Source organism: Ovis aries, chromosome 22, assembly GCF_016772045.2.
Source record: "Ovis aries strain OAR_USU_Benz2616 breed Rambouillet chromosome 22, ARS-UI_Ramb_v3.0, whole genome shotgun sequence".
NCBI lineage: Eukaryota > Metazoa > Chordata > Mammalia > Artiodactyla > Bovidae > Ovis > Ovis aries.
The window spans coordinates 41,342,515-41,362,797 of record NC_056075.1 but is presented as its reverse complement, the minus strand read 5'-3'; the positions used below and the strand labels follow the sequence as shown (position 1 = coordinate 41,362,797).

Here is a 20,283-nt window from a genome sequence, read left to right as displayed (position 1 = left end):
TAAAAAAAATTTTAGTTAAATCAGTTAACTTTTATTTTGGCTGTGCTGGGTCTTTGCTGCTGTTCAGGGTTTTCTCTAGTTCTGGAGAGCAGTGGCTACTCTAGTTGTGATGCACGGGCTTCTCATTGCAGCGACTTCTCTTGTTGCAGAGCACGGACTCCAGGGCACGCAGGTGGCTCTCAGGCTCTAGAGAGCCTCAGCAGTTGTGGCACATGGGCTTCATTGCCCCATGGCATGTGGATGAAGGATTGAACCTGTGTGCCCTGCACAGGCAGGTGGATTCTTAACCACTGCACCACCAGTGAAGTCCCACATTTCACTTTAATGCAAGAATCATGGGTCTATCACCATGCAGAGTCCTTTACATCATTAGTGCCTAGGATCGGATCGAACCTCACACTGAAGTTTTGTAAACTCAATTTCACATTCAAGTTTATGTAAACTGTTAATGGAACCAAACATGCTAGTGTTGTCAGCATTTTATTGTCAAGTATGAAAGTTATAAACAAAGACAGCTATCTGTAATTGGCAGTTTCATAAATAAAAGGACATTCTAATAGTGCCCTCTTCCAATTCCCCAAACCTCTGCCCCAAGATGGAAACTAAATGAAACTTTGCATTGTTTTTCTCATTGGGGCCTGAAAGATGAAAACTTTGTGTCTAGTGAAGTCGCTCAGTTGTGTCTGACTCTGCAACCTCAGGGACTGTAGCCTACCAGGCTCCTCCATCCGTGGGATTTTCCAGGCAAGAATACTGGAGTGGGTTGCCATTTCATCCTCCAGGGATCTTCCGGACCCAGGGATTGAACCTGGGTCTCTTGTGTGACACAAGTCCAAACCTAGTATTTGTCGATCTCTTTTCTTCTTCAATTAATTTTTTAAAAATCACCTTTTCCTCCTATTTGTATTTTACTAGTTGTATGATCTTGGGCAAGTTATATGGCCTCTCTGGCCTTTGTTTCCTGTGTAGTCCAGGAAAGGACAAGAAATAATCACATCTGCTGTTATAAGATGGACAAGGTCTGTGTTTAAGAACATGGGTACTGAGATCTAGTAAGGAGCCTTTAAATCTAAGAAGTTGGGAGGAGCTGGATAAAGCTAGGGTCTTCCTGCATGCTACATAGCTATCCTTAGGCTTTTATTTTCTCATTGTGTGAGGCACAGGTGATGCTTAGCAATGTGACGTCTTTACAGGCACATAGCCAGCACAGTGGGCCTTGGGGTCGAGAATGTTGAAACTGACTTCAAAAGTTTACCTGTTTCTTCAAGTTTCATGATTTCACCTTTTTAAACATTGTAAAAAGATGATCAACTTTATTACCAACAGGGGGAAAACATAAGGACAGACTGGTTTAAATTATTTGCCTATACAGAGTTAAAGACTAAGGAATACTACTTCATTGGAAGCAGTCACTCATTTCTATACTTTACTCCTGGATCGTTACTCTTTGAAAAATCCCCTTTAAAATAGTGGCTGCAAACTGGAGAAGGGTGCCCTGAATTCAGCCTATATACATGCTGTGTTTGGCCTGTATAGTTAAAAAGTTCTTTTAAAATAACATTTAAAAGCTGTACTAAGTATAAAAAAAAAAAAAGCTGTACTAAGGAAAAAAAAATCTGACTTTCAGCTTCTGTTTGAAAGTTGCAAGATACGGTGGCACTGGGCACAAGACAGGAACTGGCTCTGACATTTGTCTTCTTTAAAAGAGGGAAGTGTTCAATTCGCCTACCCCGCCAATCCACAGAACACCTACATGTGTACTCCAACCTAGGGGATATTTAATAAGTACCAGCTATGGCAATCCACTCCAGTACTCTTGCCTGGAAAATCTCATGGGCACAGGAGCTTGGTAGGCTGCAGTCCATGGGGTTGCGAAGAGTTGGACACGACTGAGCGACTTCACTTTCACTTTCATGCACTGGAGAAGGAAATGGCAACCCACTCCAGTGTTCTTGCCTGGAGAATCCCAGGGACGGCGGAGCCTGGTGGGCTGCCGTCTATGGGGTCGCACAGAGTCGGACACGACTGAAGCGACTTAGCAGCAGCAGCTAGTTTAGAAGACGCTAGAATTGGCGAGGACAGTCTGGCGAGGACAGTCTGAGATGTTAACTTTTAAACCGAGATCTGCAGGATCTAGAAACAATGATCACAACCTCTGTGCCTCAGTTTCCTTATGTGTCAACTGCGGCTGACAACCTGCAGTCGTGGGAAGAATCGGCGATGGAGTAAACTGCAAAGGGCTGGCTCGAACTCGGGGTCCCGGGGGGGGGGGCACCGCTACAACCCACGCTCACCCGGGAAGCCCCCGGACCCAACACCGACGGGGGGCCCCTAGGCGCTGGGGCCCGCCGCACCAGCCTCGCTCTCCACTCCTCCGCGCCGCGGGCCCCCGCGTTCCGCCGAGGTCGGCCCCGGGGCGCCGAGAGGCGTGGCCGGCCCGCGCGAACCTGGAGGCAGCCATGGCCTCGATGGTGGAGTACAAGGGACTCAAGGCCGGCTACCGCTGCGGCTACTGCGACTCGGAGGAGGGCAAGGCGTCCTGCGGTGAGTGGTCGGGCCAGCGAGGTCGGCGCGGCCGCCTGGCGTCCAAACCCCGACACCGCCCGCCGCGCTCCAGGCCGGGCCCTCGCGGGGGGCAGCACCCAGGCCGCACTTCCCAGCTCCCGCTTCCCTTCCCCACGCGTTTCTTCCCAGACCGTTGCCCTTCACATTCTGTCTCTCGGTTTCACCCTTACCGAGATGGCGGTCTCTTTCGGAGAAAGAGCGGAAATAGTGGAAGGCTGCCCTCGGTCAAGATGGCGCAGGCGGCTTCAGCGCCGAGGGCGCTCCCGGCAAGGCTCGGCCTGCTGGCGCCCGGGCGGCGCGGTGCATTGTGGGGTGGCGGCGGCGGCGTTGGGGTTGGGTTTGGTTGGGCTGGGCCGCGCCTCGCGTTTGAGGGGCTGGGGCCATGGCGTCCTGGGCCGCGCTTTCGCCCAGCATCGTGGAATATTTCGAGGGCGAGGACTTCTACCGCTGCGGCTACTGCAAGAACGAGTCGGGCAGTCGCTCCAATGGTGAGCGGGCCGGGCTGGTGGGCAGGGAAGGGCGCCGTGGCTCGGCGGCGGGCGGGTGTCCTCGGGGGGTCGCGGCGTCTCGGGCCGAGTGGCTGGAGGGTCGTGTCCAGGCTCCGGCCCAGGCGTAGCCCCTGCGCCCTCCGGCCCTTGTGGAGCGAATGCGGAACACGGAATGCGGTTCGCCCCGAGTGCCGTGGCTGTCAGAATTTGAAAACGGATCTCACCCCTAGTGGAGCAGGGAAGCTTCTAGAGGCTCATTTTTCACACGGGCGGTCGGACTTGAGAGATAATGTGTGTCTCGCAGGAGCCAAGTGTGGAAACAGGTGTGCCTCGTCAGTGGGAGACCGTTAAGTACCCGCCTGTCGAGGAGCGCTGTGGCGTGGTCAGTTACAGGGCTGACCTGTGATTTCAGATGCTGCTGTCGGGGTGTCCCCGGTGGTCAGCGCAGGACGCGGGGTTGCGGGACAGTGAGCGTCGGCTGCTGTCTGTAGACAGCTGTGTGTGTGGAAAACACACGTGCGTGGATATCCGTGCATAAAATGTCTCTGGAAAAATATACAAGAAACTGACGGTAGTCGCTGCTCTCGAGGGGCCCCTGTTAGTACTGTTGTGCTTGGAAATGGTACCAGGTGCTTTTCATTTCTCCACCCACCTCGGTGACCACGACAGAGCCAGCCTACAGTGCTCCCTCCCGTGATTCAAGTTTCTTTTGGAAGGATTTTTGTTCGTTTGTAAACGGAACGTCGTGTTTATTTCCTGCAGTGTCATGCTTTGGCAAAAGTATATACACTTATTTTAAAGAATAATCTAGCATTGTGGGAAATGGGATATCCATGGAGACTTAAATTTGGGTGGTTTCCGTATTAAAAAAAAATAAATAATGTTTTGTCCTGCCCTGGGGCAGTGATTTGGGTGATGATGGTGTGTCCGTGTACTCATTAATTAAAAATGTGTAATAACTTTTAAAAATTAAATGTCGATTAACTTCTTGTGGGTGAGAGGCGGTAGAATGCAGTGTAACGCAGTTATTAGCGACAGTTATAAAGATGAGTTATAAAGATGAGTTAAAGTGAAAATAGTCTTGGGTTAAACGGAGGAAATAAGGAGGATGCAAATAACAGGTGAGATGATTACAGCCCAGGGAGGGAAAAACCCATACGGTGACAGTGACTGCCTTAGGGTATTAGAGATTTCTTCTCTGTTTCAAATTTTAGTATTATGATTATAATATATAAGAAATTTATAGTATAGATTATAATATAGATTTATTATATATTATAACAATACAGTCTATGCAATTCTCCTGGCCAGAGTACTGGAGTCGGTAGCCGTTCCCTAATCCAGGGGATTTTCCCAGTCCAGGAATCAAACCCGGGTCTCCCGCATTGCAGGCGGGGTCTTTACCAGCTGCCAGGGAAACCCAAGAATACTGGAGTGGGTAGCCTATCCTTTTTCCAGCTGATCTTGCCGACCCAGGAATCGGACCCGGGTCTCCTGAATTGCAGGCGGATTCTTTACCAGCTGAGCTACCAGGGAATCCCGTATGTAATGATAATTTATGTTATACATGTCTAAAATTAATATTAGGTCTTTAACTATTTTCCTGGTAATTTTAGTAAGAGAAAATCGATTAATATAGATGTCCTTTGTTTAGTTTTATGGAAAAAAACCTACTTTCATCCTTTTCACCTAAAGTGAAGTGAAGTTGCTCAGTCTGACTCTTTGCTAGGCTGTGGAGCCTACCAGGCTCCTCCCTCCATGGGATTCTTCAGGCAGGAGTACTGGAGTGGGTTTCCATTTCACCTAAAGAGATGCCTGTAAATTTCTTATCACATCTATCATCTTGTTTTTAATTTTAATAATAATCTTTACTATAGGGCACTCCACCTATTAGGTAGGAAGGTTTTATTATTTCCATTTTACAGATGAGGAAATTGAGCCTCATAGAGTAACTTGTTGGTGTTGATGAACACCACCCAGGCTTCTGACATTTCTGTTGTATTTATGCCCTTGCTTTTCTCACTACATCCTGTTCTGTCAAGCCTATCTCTGTCTTTCCATACTTTTGATGGGTTTACTGTTTCCAAGAGTAAAATTCATTTTTCTTTACCATTAATTCAGTGTTTTCTCATATGCTTCATTTTTTTATGGTTGCATAATTTTTTTCATCATGTTGATAACAAATTAGTGTCTGTAATCACTTTTCTGTTCAAAGGCATTTGGATTACTTTCATTTTTTTATGCTTAAAAGGAATATTGCTGTATGTATACTTTTGTCTTATTTTCAGTGTGTGAGACTATGCTGTAAGCCAATTAAAATAAGGAGAATTTATATGCACAAGAAAACATCTGCTTTCTAGTTCTTCTGAAGAGACCAGCTTATTAAACTATTGGGGTCATTATTATGGCATAAAGGTGTGATGTAATTTGCAGTGTGGTCTTAAATTTATGATGTCACAGAGACTATTGACTCATTCTTAAGTGCATGTGGTCACTTTCTGTGTTTTATTTTTAAAATTGAGGTAAAATACATCATGTGTTTCGTTTGTGTTGTGTATTGTGTTAAACTAAAAAGTACGAAGTATGTGCAGACTTTGATTTCTTCAGTGTGAGCTGGATTTTTTTTGCTTCAGTATTCACACTTTAAAAATAATGCTTTGAATTTAGAAAAGTAAAAAGTTCCACCCGTTGTTATGAACATGGCACTTATTTTTCAGGCATGTGGGCACATTCAATGACTGTGCAGGATTATCAGGATCTCATAGACCGAGGATGGCGAAGGTAAGTGCCCTTAACATAAAGATCCTTCTGATGGTACTCAGGTTCTTCTTATAATTGAAACATATTATTTGCCTGTAAAATGTTTTCCTGTGGTTGGAAATAGGTTTAATAAAAATTTTATTATATTTTGTGTGTAGAGATTGTTTTCTCCTTTTAAGGATGTTTATTAGGAAGATTTCACAGATATAGAGAGAACATTATAATGAGCTTCATATACTAATCACCAGACTTCAAAAGTTGTTAACATTTTGTCAATCTTGTTTCATTAGTTTTCCTTGCTCCCTTCAGTGGACTGAATGTGTCTCCCCCCCAGAGTTCATATGTTAAGTCCTATATGGAGGGAGGGCTTTTGGGAGGTGGTTAGGTCATGAAGATGGATGGGATCGTGAATGGGATTCTAGTGCCTTTATAGAAGAGACCACAGAGAGATCCCTTGCCCCTTCTGCCATGTGAGGATATGTAGAAAAGATGAACCAGAAAGCTTCACTGGACATCATTTCTGTTGGCACCTTGATCTTGGACTTCCCAGCCCCAGAACTACCAGGAATATATTTCTGTTGTTAATAAGTCACTCAGTCTATGATATTTTGTTATAGCAGCTTCAATGGGATGAGATATTCCCCCCTCCCCTCCTCCCACAGATTATTTAAAGCAAATTTCAGATATCATGTCATTATACTTGTACTAAATATGTGTTTCTAAGAGAGAAGGATTTTTTTCTCTTTCTTAACATATCCACAATATCATTACCATGCTTTCCAATTTAACGATAATTTGATGTCACCTGTTACCTAGTTTTGAGATTTTCTGCCTGTCTCAAAAATTTTGTTTTACAGTTGGTTTATTTGAATCGGATTTCCTTAAGGTCCACACATTACCTTTGATGGCCATGTTTTTTGGCAGCTATTTTTATGTAGATGATTTTAGAATAACTGTTAAGTAACGTTCCTTACATAAGTATGAGCAGTATTAAGTGCCCTGTACCAGTACTGCCCAGAAGACACGGATTGAGCACAGCAAATGAAACGTCACAGCTTTCCTTAAACATAATAATGAGGCCCAAAATGTGGATAGATGTAGGTCAGATGTGGCAGGACTTTGTGTGCCATAATAAGGAAATTTTTTTTATTTTTTAAATGGTACGGGGGAGCTATTGAAGGTTTTTATGTCAGAGAGAAAAGTGATGGAATTTGAGAGCAGGAAATGATGATTCAGATAGCAGAGAGGTGTCTGAGGGAGTGGTTCTGAAGGCAGGAAAATGAGTCCCAGCGATTACTACAGGTGTGAGGTGGTGAGGAGCTGCTGTCCTAGCCAGGAGCGGTGACTAGATTAGGAGCTGGATCGGGCAGGGGGCAGACTCTCGAGACGTTTCGGAAGTAGAACGCTTGCTCGCAGCATATGGAGGTGCAAGGGAGGGGAGAGCCTAGGAGGACTCCCAGATTTTCAGCTCGGGAGCTGAACTCCTGTGTGATTGCTAGGACTGCCATGACAGAGCGCCACAGTTTGGGCCGCTGGAGTGAGAGAAATGTATTTTCTCATGCTTCTGTAGGCTGGAAGTCCAGAATCCAGGTGTCCACAGCTTTGGTTTTTCCTGCAGCTTCTCTCCTTCCCTTATACCTGGTTGCCTTTTTGCTGTGTCCTCACGTGGTCCTTTCTCTGTGTGTGCGTATCTACTGTTTAATGTGTCTTTTTTAAAAAATTATTTATCTATTTTTGGCTGTGCTGGGTCTTCATTGCTGCACAGGCTTTTCTCTAGTTGCGGTCACCAGGGGCACCTCTTGCTGCAGTGCATGGCTTCTCACTGCGGTGGCTTCTCTTGTGGAGCTCAGGCCCTGAGGCCCTCAGCCTTCAGTAGTTGGGGCTCCTAGGCTCTAGAGCAGAGACTCAGTAGTTGTGGCGCATGGGCTTAGTTGCTCCGGGCATGTGGGGTCTTCCCGGATCAGGGATCGAATCCCTGTCTCCTGCACTGGCAGGAGGATTCTTTATCACTGAGCCCCTAGGGAAGCCCTGGTGTTTCTTTTTATGTCCAATTTCCTTTTGTGATAAGAACAGCAGTCCAGTTGGATTAGGGCATTTCCAAATCTGGACAAAATTGAGCTTGTGGTGTCATGGCTCCGTATGAGCTGAGATCCGGAAAGCATGGAAAGAATCAGGTTGGCTTGGGAGTACATCATGCTGGTGCCCGTGGAACCCCCGCATGTGGATGTCGTAGGCAGCAACACGCACCAGCCCCACAGCATCCTGGGCAGCCTTTTCAGTATCAAGTGGGCGGTGGATGGAGGCATGGAAGGGATTGCAGATGCTTGATGAGAGGGTAACTGAGGTTGCCTCGGTTATCAGCTGTGGAGTACATATGCCAGGGTTTAGGAAAGGAAAACTTGGACCCTGGTCCTTGGATTACCCACCATGTAAGATCGTTTAGCTTGTGAAGAGTAACTCAACCTCAGTTTTTACCCTACTGATTAGATTTTAACCTTAATTAATTTCATATTCCTGTGCTAATCTACTTTGCTGCCTGTGAGAAATATGTATGAAATTAACAAAGCTATTCTATAATTTTAGAAGCGGGAAATATGTGTACAAACCTGTCATGAATCAAACATGTTGTCCTCAGTATACCATAAGGTAAGAATTTTGATTATTTTCTATTAATATGAAGATTATATAAAATTTTTTAGTAGAATCCTGCTTTTTTAAGGGTATTTCTGTTCTAGGGACACATTCTTTATAAAAAAAGCAGACAAGTTTTTTCTGTATACTGATACTGTATTCATATGCTAATCAATAGGTTTTAATAATATGGTTTGATTAGATATAACTATTAATGTGATATAAAAATATACATTTAGCAATCTAGTCAATAATACATGAAATATTGGGAGAATATTGGCAAATACTTAAATTACTTTTAGGTATCAAATTTTTAGCACGTTAGCTTGGAGTCGCAAAGAGTTGCACACGATTTAGTGACTGAAAACAACAGCAGCAATTCCAATTCCCTTGCATATTATTTGACACAGTGGTTTCATTCAGACAATGCTGCAGAATCCTGTATAAGGAATAAGGAAGAGGAGGCTGGCACTTAATCTGCATCTGTTTAGAATCTAGTCTTCACCAGAAAACTCAAACTAAAAAGTCTGGTTTCCTACAGAGTGTTTGCTTGGTTTTTCTTAATACTTTGTGTTTCTCTTGTGCCCTCGCTTACTCCACCCTAACATGGAAGGATTTTTCCCTTCTTCTCTGATTAGGAAGGTCCCTCCTCTTCTCCCTCATCATCGTCTTCCCCTCCCCCTGCCTCTTCCCTTTCCCCTCCCTCTTCCCCTTCTTCTGGTAGCAAAAATAGGGAACGTTTGTTAACATTGTGAAGAATATGTCTACAGTTTGAACGTGTATGTATACTCTAGATAAAGCAAACAAGGCTGTGTCCATCATGCTCGATGGGTCCTCACATCTGTTTCCCTTAGTTACTCTTAACTTGTTTTGAGGTTGTAGACCGATTTGAGAATTTGATAACAAAACAAGACAGGGAACATATAGACAAAAATAATGTAACATTGAACATACTAATTTTAGGGTGATCACTGACTTTCAAAATTCACTGATTCCTGGTTAATCCTTTCTCTTTCCTAACTGGTCAAGGGGCTGGTGCAACAAAGAAAAAATATGACTATCTCGTTTGCTGAGAACATCTCATTTAGTATAAAATGACAGAATACCTCTTTCAGCTTTAGCCATTATGAAGTGGTAACGTCTTCAAAGACAGAAATTGTTTTTCCCTCCGATAACAATTTCTCATTGGATTATGGCTAGGATTCTGTTCAAATAAGTCTGAAGTTGATTGGCCTGAACCCTGAGAATCTCTATTCAGAAAAGGCCCCTTTCAGTGGGTTAAGAAAAAGATAGAAGCATCTATAATTTATTGGGTTCCTGTCTCATATAAAGCACTGTTCCAGGTGTGTTGCTTTTATGAAAAAGGGCTCAATGAACATTGCAAGACAAAGTATTTGCAAAATGTGCCTTTTTTTTTTTTTTTTTGGCATTTTATAATTTTACATGGGATCAAACATTTCCTGAAGGGACCTCCCTGGTGATCCAGTGCCTAAGACTCCAAGCTCCCAATGCAGGTGGCCCCAGTTTGATCTGTGGTCCGGGGACCTAATCCCATATCCCGCAACAAAAGATCCTGAATGTCATGACTAATACCTAGTGCAGCCAAATTAAAAAAAGAAATTTCCCGAATTGTTATTCTTTATACAACTTCACTTTTACACGTTGATCTTTTGGGGAGTCGTTTTGCATATTCTTTGGGTTGTTTTGCTGTTTACTACAGTGGTTGTGCAGTGAGGCCTTAGGCAAAGGCAATGTGGTCTAGCCTACAACTTTGCTTTTCGTTAGGCAGATGCTGGGGCCTGTCCAGTGTGTGAGTAAAAATGAGGATGAACTCCCCTGTCTATGAATTTTTTTTTCAATTTCAATTTTTATTAATAGCATATTTGCTAGCACTTTAAAGAATCAAATAGTTCCCGTAAAGCTTATCTTGCAAAATGGCTGTCCTCTGAACCACCCCTCTCCCCTCCAGTTCCTATTTTCTGTTTCTCATTGCAGTCACTTTCAAATCTTTTAACTGATTCTTTTGTTTTTTTCACCTCTGTGTCTTTAAGTAACATGCTTATATAATTATAGGGCTTCAGTGGTAGCTCAGGTGGTAAAGAATCTGCCCGCAATGCAGGAGACCAGGTTTCAGGGAATGGTTCCCCACTCCAGTATTCTTGCCTGGAAAATTCCATGGACAGAGGAGCCTGGCAGGTTACAGTCGATGAGGTTGCAAAGAGTTGGACATGACTGAACAACTTTCACTTTCATTTTTATATAGTAATACTTCATTACTAAAAGGTTGGTGTTCTCCATTATCTCTGGGCTTCTCTCACTGAAAGATAAGGGTTTAACTTTATTTTACCCCACTTTCCTTTGTCACATTCAAACTCCTATTTGTCTTCATCCCCAACTTCCCAAAATTTTAGATGGATGTAGTCATCTCATTATGGCTGTGTAAATAGACTGCAGAGCTCAGCCATGTAGTTGTTGTTCAGTCTTTAAGTCGTGTCCAACTCTTTGCAAGCCTGTGGACTGCAGCACGCCAGGCTTCCCTGTTCTTCACTATCTCCTGGAGTTTGCCCAAACTCGTGTTCATTGAGACATGCTATCCAACCATCTCATCCTCTGCCATCCCCTTCTCCTCCTTCCCTCAATCTTTCCCAGTATCAAGGTCTTTTCAGTGAATCAGCCCTTTTAACATCAGGTGGCCAAAGTATTACTTGATCTTTCCTGCACAAGTTTTTACTTTGCCTGGCGTTGTTCATTGTCATTTTTGTTTACCTAGTCTTTGAGGCCCCTGTTACCAATTTATCTAGAAGTGCTCCCCCAGAGGTGTAAATTTACTCTTGCCGTGTTTAGATGCTTTAGGTACTGTATCATTCTTATCTTCTTGATGAAAATCTTAACGGGACTCTTTTGATCTGCTCTGATCTGAACAGATTGCCTCTGTGCCTGATAGGTCACTGGAGTCTCTTTTTGACTCTCATCTTGAGGATTCCTTTTGGGTCTTGGTTTGCATCTTGTCTTTTCTACTCTCTTTTCTTGTATTCTTCCTTTATTTTAGTGAAGCACCTTTTCTAACAGTTTCTTGAGAAAAAGTTCATAAGAGGTAAATTTTTTTAGGCTTTGGAAATGTTTTCATTGACTGCTCAAACTTAGCTTACAGTTTGGCTGGGTGCAGCAGTGTAGGTTGAAAATAATCTTCCTTTAGAATTTTGAAAGCTTTGCCGCATTGTTGTCTTACTGCTGTGGAGCAGCTCAGTGGCATTCTGGTTCTTGTTCCTTTGTCCAAAGTGTTTTCTTTCTCTTTGGGAGTTTTTTTTTTGTCTTCAGTGTTTTGATGTTTCACAGTATGTTTGGCAGTGCATCTGTTTTCATTCCTTGCATATGTGCTTGAGACACCCCTCTTGTCTAGGGGCTCCTCCCATCATGTCCCAGGGAAGTTTTCTTGTGTTATTTTGTTGATCCTCTCCTTACCATTTTCTTCTTTCTCTTTTCTCATGTCTTTATTTAGACATTGGACCTTTTAGACTGGTTCTCTTCTTTATTTTTCTCTTTGATTTTCTATGTCTTTTGGGAGATGTTCTCAACTTTATTTTCCAAGTCTTCAGTTTTCTATTTAACTTTTAATTTCTTCTACTCTATTTTTACTTCTAAGAGAGATTTTTGTTCTTAAGTTTTTTAAGGTTTCCTTCTTCCCTTACACTTGATATCCTGCAAGTTACTTTCTTCAACCTTTTGGCACCTATCTTTGCTTTAGAGGCCCTCCTCAAGTATCTGGTGATTCCAACCTTCCAGTGTCCCATTGGAAATTTTATGTACCTTGGTGGGTCTTGTTTACTATGGGCGTTAAGTAGGATGGTCTGGCTAACCTCTTCTTTGGGGGAATCTCTGGGTCAGTATTTTTCGTTCTGATCACATTCTGGAGAGAAAGTATTATCTGCTGATGTTCTGGGACTGGGTTGGGGATGTGGGTGACAGAGGTCTCAGCAGTTAGCATGAAGGCTTTCATTTAAGCTTATTGTTGTTGGCTGTGAACTTACTGTTTTCAGCTGTGTCTGTATTCCTCACAGAAGAGGCCTTTCTTTTTTTTTTACCCTTTCTGAAAAGTTTGCAATTTTCTGCTGGGTTTAGAGACTCATCTGTGCTGAGTGGGGGAGAATATGAGATAATAACTTCTTGCAAAACAGACTTTCAAGGGATCTTCCTAGTTCTACACCTACTTTCACTCTTTTCTCCCCAGATAGCAGGTATCGCCAATCCCTAAGACTTTTAGGGGTAATGTGGAGAAAATTGGGCATCTTTTTGGCTTTTCCCACTGTTGGCTTAGGATTCAGTTTCTCTGGTCTGCTAAGTCAGTTAGCACTTGTATATCTGCTTTCTAGCTTCCAGCGTTTCTCCCATTATTTTTTTTCGTAGTGGTTTATGTCTTTTGCTTTTTTTTTTTTTTAATAATCCCTTAACTGTATTTTAGTGAGTTTTGAGATGGGATTAGAGACTACTTTAAGCCCTGTCTTTATCCAGAAATCCCAGTCATGAGCTTTTCTTTATTGTACTGTTATCTAGAACTGATTTTATTTCTTCACAGTTTTAGTTCACTTTTTAAATACTTATTTTGCTTTCCTAGGTGCCGACCTTTACAGTTTCAGCCATCAAAATCTCACAAGAAGGTTTTGAAAAAAATGTTGAAATTTCTGGCTAAAGGGGAAATTTCAAAAGGAAATTGTGAGGGTAAGATGAGATGGCGGCTAAAAACTATTTATTTTAAATAGATGTTTCTTTCCAAGGTTCTCACTTTCACTCGTTCCTTAGGTGGTGGAAGGAGGTCCCACTGCAATCAGGAACCACTGTTACTGTGATGGTGAAGGCCACTCTGAGCTCTGCGGCTGCACTGCTCCCACTGGCCCCCAAATCAGGGAGATGGGGAATATATGCCAGGGGGAGTCTAGCTTGGGAGGAAGACAGGACCATTTTAAAGATTCATTTCCTGGAATTTATTGAAATTTTAGTTTTCCTGATTGTTTGAGAATTCTTCATTTTCTTTGATCCTAATGATACCTTATCACGTAAATAGAAAGTGATTCTGTCTCTGGGCTTCCCTGGTAGCTCAGTGGTAAATAGTCTGCCTACAGTGCAGGAGACCCAGGTTCGATCTCTGGGTTGGAAAGATCCCTTGGAGGAGGGCATGGCAACCACTCCAGTACTCTTGCCCGGAGAATCCCATGGACAGAGGAGCCTGGCATGCTACATTCCATAGGGTAGCGCAGAGTCAGACACGACTGAGGCGACTAAACAGCAGCAACAGCACTGTCTCTGGAGAAATAAATGCTTGTGTACAACTTACATAAGGTTACACAATTATTTATAATGCAGAGTAAAGCTCAGATTTTCCATGTTTGAGTAAGGTCTTCAGTAAATTATATTGCCTGAAAGTGAAAAGTGAAAGTCACTCAATCGTGTCCAACTCTTTGTGACCCAGTGGGCTATATAGCCATGGCATTCTCCAGGCCAGAATACTGGAGTGGGTAGCCTTTCTCTTCTCCAGGGGATCTTCCCAACCCAGGGATTGAACCCAGGTCTCCCGCATTGGAGGTGGATTCTTTACCAGCTGAGCCACAGGGGAAGCCCAAGAATACTGGAGTAGGTAGCCTATCCCTTCTCCAGAGGATGTTCCCAACCCAGGAATCAAACCAGGGTCTCCTGCGTTGCAGGCGGATTCTTTATCAACTGAGCTATTAGGGAAGCCCTGATAATAAGAATTGTTACATTGCCTGAAGCTTTATTTTTTTTTCTTAATGAATTTTGAATTTGGGTAAATTTCCTAGTAACATTTAATTAACTTGGGTTTCTTTGCTTTTTCAGTTTCTTCAATGTTTTGCTGTTCTTTCTTTTTTGTCTTAGCATTTCCCCATAGGCACTCCCTAACACATGACCATAAGAATTGGGAATGCTGCCCATCCTTATAGCTCTTTCTCATTTCTGCTATAAGAAATGGCCTACCCTGGGAGCCTCCCACCCCAGTGTTAGCTTGTTAATTCATCCCTCAAGTATGTTTTGAATGCTTATAATGTCTCGGTCCCTCTTTTAAGCACTGGAGATACAGTGGCCACCAAAACAGGTACATTCTTTGCCCTCATGTACTGCCCTTTACTTTCCTCCCCAACCCCCCCTGCAACCCCCAGCCTCCCCTACCCACCCCCCGCCATTCTGGGTCTCTCTTCATGTGATTTCTGAGGTCCCTCTGGTTTTTACTAACCTAGCCAGTGGGGAGGGGTAAGGGTGTAAGTTCAGGGTCACAGATTTCCTTTAAAACAAGTGAGCAAAATTGAACCTGTCGCTTTGGTTCTGTCCAACTGGTGGGAGCTTGGTTATAACTCGTGAAGGGTCTGGCACGTTCCCTTTCCAGGGCCCACTGTCTCCACCACAGCCCTGACTCCGCAAGATGGGAGAGTGGACTTGGTGGACGCTCACTAGTCTCTGCCGCCTTGGGTAGAAGAGGGCGTGTTTTCCGTATATGTCTCTCGGTTGTGTCACATGGCCTGGCTGAGGGACTGTGATTTCTCTTTGATTTGTAGATGAGCCCATGGAGCCCAGCGTGGAGGATGCCGTTTCCAGTGACTTTGGGTTAATAAATAAATTGGATATACACTGTGACCTTAAAACATTCAATGATGACCTCAAGAAGAGCTTAGAGAGTGAAGAGAGGAAGAAAGCAAAGAGGGAAGAATCTAATGAGATAACCCGTTCACAAGATGTGGAAGAGAAGTTGGGCTCTGGTGAACCGTCGTGTTCAGTTAAAGTGCATACAGCTCCTCAGCCAGGTAGTGGAAGTTTGCCATCAGGCCATATTAAAGTCTAGATTGCCTTTGTGCTTGAGACATCATAATCCCTGAGCCCTCTCATGAGCTAAAAAAGTGGAACACTCAGGAAATCTGTAACATGGATCCCTGTTTTGTACACCTTATTACCTGAATTTAGATGAACAGATTGTTTAAAAAACCTAAAATAATAGTCTTACCATCCCCTAACAGACATTTTAAGAGTTCCATTTCTTTTTATTATCTTAAGGCCCTTGAGGTTTGAGAATCGAACTTTCGTCTGTGAGAAGGTAGGGTATTAAACATTTTTATTTTTAGTGTTACCTGAGACACAGTAGATACTATGTCTGAAATAACAGACATTGTGAAATTCTTCAATTTGCCATTAGATTTCTTTGTGTGTGTTAGTTGCTCAGTTGTGCCCAATATTGTGACCCCGTGGACTGTAGCCTCTGTTCATGGGATTCTCCAGGCAAGAATACTAGAGGGGGTTGCCATTTCCTTCTCCACAGGATCTTCCTGACTGAGGGATGGAACACGGGTCTCCCTGCAGGCAGATTCTTTATCGTCTGAGCCATCAGGGAAGCCCACTAGATTTCTTTATGTAATCATAATTAATTTTAGTTTAAGATTTTCCAAATTAACAAAAAATTCCCAGGTAGTTCCTTGGTGGCCTAGTGGTTAGGATTCCAGGCTCTCACTGCCGTGGCCTGGGTCCAGTCCCTGCTCAGGGAACTGAGATGGTGCAAGCTGTGCAGCCGAGAAAAGTAATTCTACATTTTGATATTTAATTTCACCTTTAATAAGGTGAGACTTCTTTCTGTATTATCACTTATAAAAGAATTAGGCTTGGAAAATATATCCAACATTAAATGGGTTTATTATATATATGTTTGCATGTATATATGACTCAAAAAATTTCATTAAATGTCAATTTGCATAGTTATTATACTTCAGTTCTTGAGTTCATCCTTGTACAAAATAATCCAAGGGAGAGATTTTTTAGTATTATTTTAGTTTTTTGTTTAAATTATAAGTTATATGTGTTAAAACACAGTAAACGCTGCATTTTTATTGATTTTTTTTTTTTTTAAGGTTTCATGGCATTTAAATTGCTGGTCTGAGATTTTGTCCTAATTAGAACGGTCCAGTAAAATGTTTTGAATGATCTAGATAATTTCTTTCAACTCTTACTCTCTTGGTCATTAGGGTCAGTTTGTTTACTATTTTTATTATTTATTACAATAATTGCTTACATAATTTGAAAAATCTTCATTTTGGAGAATTTAGGAGGCAAATATAGACTGAATATTATAATAGATCTCCATGGAGCCTACCCTCATTTGAAACATTATTGACTCATAATGGCAGTCTTTTTTTTTTTTTCTTCTAGTTTTTTTGGGATATGGTTGACATATAAATTTGAGAAATGACACATTTCTCTGGCCAAAGAAAATGAATTTTCTAAGGCAATAGAGTGATGGCTAATTATAGTTAGTTTTTTGTTCCTGCTTTATTAAAAGTCATTTTTTTAAAGGTACATTTTGTTTTTAGTTGAGTTAATGAAGTTGTACTTTCATCTCATTATCACTATTTTCTCATTAAACTAGTTTTCTTTTGACCAGGTCTTGGTCTCTGACTGTCTCTTAACACTCTTGGTCTTAATTTTCTTCTGTATAAAATTGATTTTTATATGATTCGTGAATACTGAATTTCAGGAACCTAAATTTTTATAAAACCATTTTTCTTTATTAATAGTTTAAAAAAAAATAAAAAATTATGTGTAATGTTAGAAAATTGGGAGAAAAGAGAACACTACAAAAAAAAGAGGGAAATCCTTTCTTTATTTTTAAACTGTTAAACATTTTTAACCGTTAAATTGGCTGTTAATGTGGTGGTATATTTCAGATTTTTTCCTAAGTATTTAATTGTATAATATATAGTGTTTTAACAGTGAATAATGAGAGAACCCCTAAAATTTCTAAAGCAATTAAAATGGCTTTAATTTTAATTAAAATGGGATATTCTGTTGCTTATTTTAAAAATTATGCAGTTCTGTAACTGGGCATCTTGATTATTTTGAAGTTTTCATTTGTATTCATTGTTAGCCTTTATCTCTTGTGATTTTCTTGGAATAGATTCCTTGAAAATAGCTTCCTAGGTTAAATGGTATTGACTCAATTTTGTAGTTTTTAATAATAAACTTTTTTTATATTTTAAAGGGTTGTCAGCTTGATATTTGCTCTTTTTCATTAAAATAAGGGGCTTCCCCGGTGGCTCCGTGGTTCGGAATCTGCCAGCCAATTCAGGAGACACGAGGTCGATCCTTGAGTCTGGAAGATACCCTGGAAAAGGAGATGGCAACCAACTCCAGTATTCCTGCCAGGATAATCTCATGGACAGAGGAGCCTGGTGGGCTATAGTCCATGGGGTCTCAAAGAGCTGCTTGAGAAGTTTCTGTTACTATTTCCTTTCTCTGGCAGTTCTTCTAAGATAAATTTAAAGATCGACTTAGAGGTCTACACCATGAAACCTCTGAAACCTCCAGTCAAAGCTAACCTAACAATTGGAACTCTTTGGACTGATTCTGTAGAACCTTTGAGATTTTTAAAAAATATTTCTGGAGCCAGATGTGATTGATCTACTGTTTTAAAATTCCTTTTTAGGGAGAGGGGCAGATTTGAGTAAGCCTCCATGTCGAAAAGCAAAGGAGATCAGGAAAGAAAGGAAAAGGTTGAAACTCATGCAGCAGGACCCAGCTGGAGAACGCGAGGGCTTCCAGGCTCAGTGTCAGCCCTCATCTTTGCTCCCACCAAAGACTAAATCCAACCAACCCAAGTCGCTTGAAGATTTAATTTTTGAATCTTTACCAGAGAATGCATCACACAAGTTAGAGGTACCTTGGAGGACATTTTTTTTTGTCGATTACCTTGTTTCTTTTCACTTGAGGATTATACAGTTGATGTTTTGCTGTTTATATAATGGGAAATTAAAGTGAACTGGGATGGAGTGGCACTTAATATTTACTAAGTTAATTGCCTCTTGAGGAAAACTTTTTTTCGTAAGGTTTAAAAAGGTGGCTACTAAAGTTGTGAAAATTCCAGTTTTAGTGTTATTATTATTCGAGGTACTCTGGCTTTTCGTACACCTTAATTGAAATTTATTCATTAGAGTGAAAAATTTTTAAATGACTTTTTTAAAATTTCATTTTTGGCAGTTTTGGTTTAGGTAGTGAAAGAAATAGATTACAGTAGGCAAATCACTGTCTCATTGATTTTGATATTCTGGTGTTGATCAAGGGAACAAAATGGTTATTACCTATGCAAGCCAGCAGTTTAGACATATTATAAATATAAATATGTCTGAATTTAGACAGTTTAGACATAATATGGATAGTTTTACAGTATTCCTCTTATTTTTCCCAAGTCGATTTACATTCTAGGTTAAGTCTAGGTTTTTCAGTATTAGTTTGGTATATTTATAAAATTTTTTTCTTTAACACTTGCTATAATGACTTCATTATATTCTCCTACTTGATTAGGAACTGGTCAGCCTTTGAATTTATAGCTTAATATCATCTAATAATATCAGTTATCACTGAAAACCTGATGTTAAAAATTTACTTTGGTGCAGTTTAAACCTTAGGACAGTATATATTCTTAGACACAAGTTTTGACAATTTTGATTATTATAATTCCTTGGCTGCTCTGTTTTGGTATTAACTTTCTCCTTCCCAAATTGTAAAAAGAATGGAACTTACCACTTAAAATACTTTATGAAGAGTTTTTTAGCTTTATTAGTAATGTGTTCAGGGCAGCAGGTTTCGCCTAATAGAACACGTCTTCAGTGGGCAGCATTTAGTTTCTTAATTAATTGGAGGATAATTGCTTTACAGAGTTGTATTGGTTTCTGCCATATGACAGTGTGAATCAGCCAAAAGGACACCTGTGTCCCCAACCTCTTGAGCCTCCCTCCCACCCCTGTAGGTTATCATAAAGCACTGGGTTAAATTCCTTGTGTTACAAGTTTCTTTTTTTTTAATATAATACCCAGAACGGATGGATTTTTTTAATCCACTAGGTGTCACTCTTTCATGAGAAAAATTCATGGCACAAACAAGAAGTTTCCAGTTAAGCCTTTCTATTACATTACATTTGATTTTGTATTTTACTATTCTGTTTTGCTAACATATTTTAACTGGTTAGTAAATAAGATTAAAGAAATGTCATCTGTTACTATGTAGTTACCACTTGTAATGCATCCTCATTTTACATATGAGGAAACGAAGGCACTGAGAGGTTAATTTATTTACTTGACTAAAATGATAACTTGAGTTTTACGGACAAGCAACCTGACTTTAGAGTCTTTTTAAAGTATGCTATGGAATAGGAACAGTTTTTGAAAGTTGTCTTTTATACTTACATTAAAAAGTTGTAAGTTCAGAGTTAATGATGTATGAATGAGTGTCCAAAAAATATATTCACATTTTCAGTCTTTTGAATTGTTTTACTAAAGGGGAGTTGTGTACAGCTAATATTAAAGAGTATTTGTTTGTGTCTGTGCTTTGAATGCCAGAACTAATCTGTTGTTTTATAGCTGAGGCAGTCTTACATAATTCAGTCAAAGAGCTTAATCTTAGAATTTGGGCAGGAGCCTCTGCCTTTAATGAGTTCTATATAGACTCTGTTAATGAGTCTATAATTTGGAGAAATAGCGTTTTTCTCTATTTATTAACAGTTGATCTTTAGAGTTAAAATATTGCTGTTACATGTTTCTGCTTTAATATTTGTATTGAAACATTTGGGTCTTTGAGGGTGGGAGTAACTGTTAATGCATATTCCATGGAATAAATAAATGAATTAATGAACATTGTTTTTTACCTCCTTCTGAAGGTGAGGGTGGTGAGATCATCTCCACCAAGTTCACAGTTCAAAGCCACATTTCAGGAGTCTTACCAGGTCTATAAACGTTACCAGATGGTTGTTCACAGGGACCCGCCTGATAAACCAACTGTGAGCCAGGTCAGCAGGGCAAGT

At 41.1% G+C, this 20,283-nt stretch overlaps 1 protein-coding gene across 15 annotated transcripts in view; it reads left to right on the top strand.

Moving 5' to 3' along the window:
- Positions 1-2,428: 2,428 nt before the first annotated feature.
- ATE1 (arginyltransferase 1) overlaps positions 2,429-20,283 on the top strand; it is a 160,920-nt gene continuing 143,065 nt past the window's right edge. For 5 of the 15 annotated variants that reach the window (XR_009597987.1, XM_042238866.1, XM_060404527.1 and 2 more), the window contains exons 1-6: positions 2,934-3,053; positions 5,771-5,834; positions 8,397-8,459; positions 13,057-13,160; positions 15,005-15,250; positions 17,914-18,143. Coding sequence is in view for 12 of the 15 variants with exons in the window: in XM_042238866.1 (XP_042094800.1) it covers positions 2,948-3,053; positions 5,771-5,834; positions 8,397-8,459; positions 13,057-13,160; positions 15,005-15,250; positions 17,914-18,143 (813 nt within the window). In the remaining 3 variants the exon portion in view is untranslated. Of the gene's footprint in view, positions 2,545-2,933; positions 3,054-5,770; positions 5,835-8,396; positions 8,460-13,056; positions 13,161-15,004; positions 15,251-17,913; positions 18,144-20,139; positions 20,269-20,283 lie in introns of those variants that run through there. The other 10 variants (XM_060404530.1, XM_060404528.1, XM_060404534.1 and 7 more) reach the window with 3 other exon arrangements.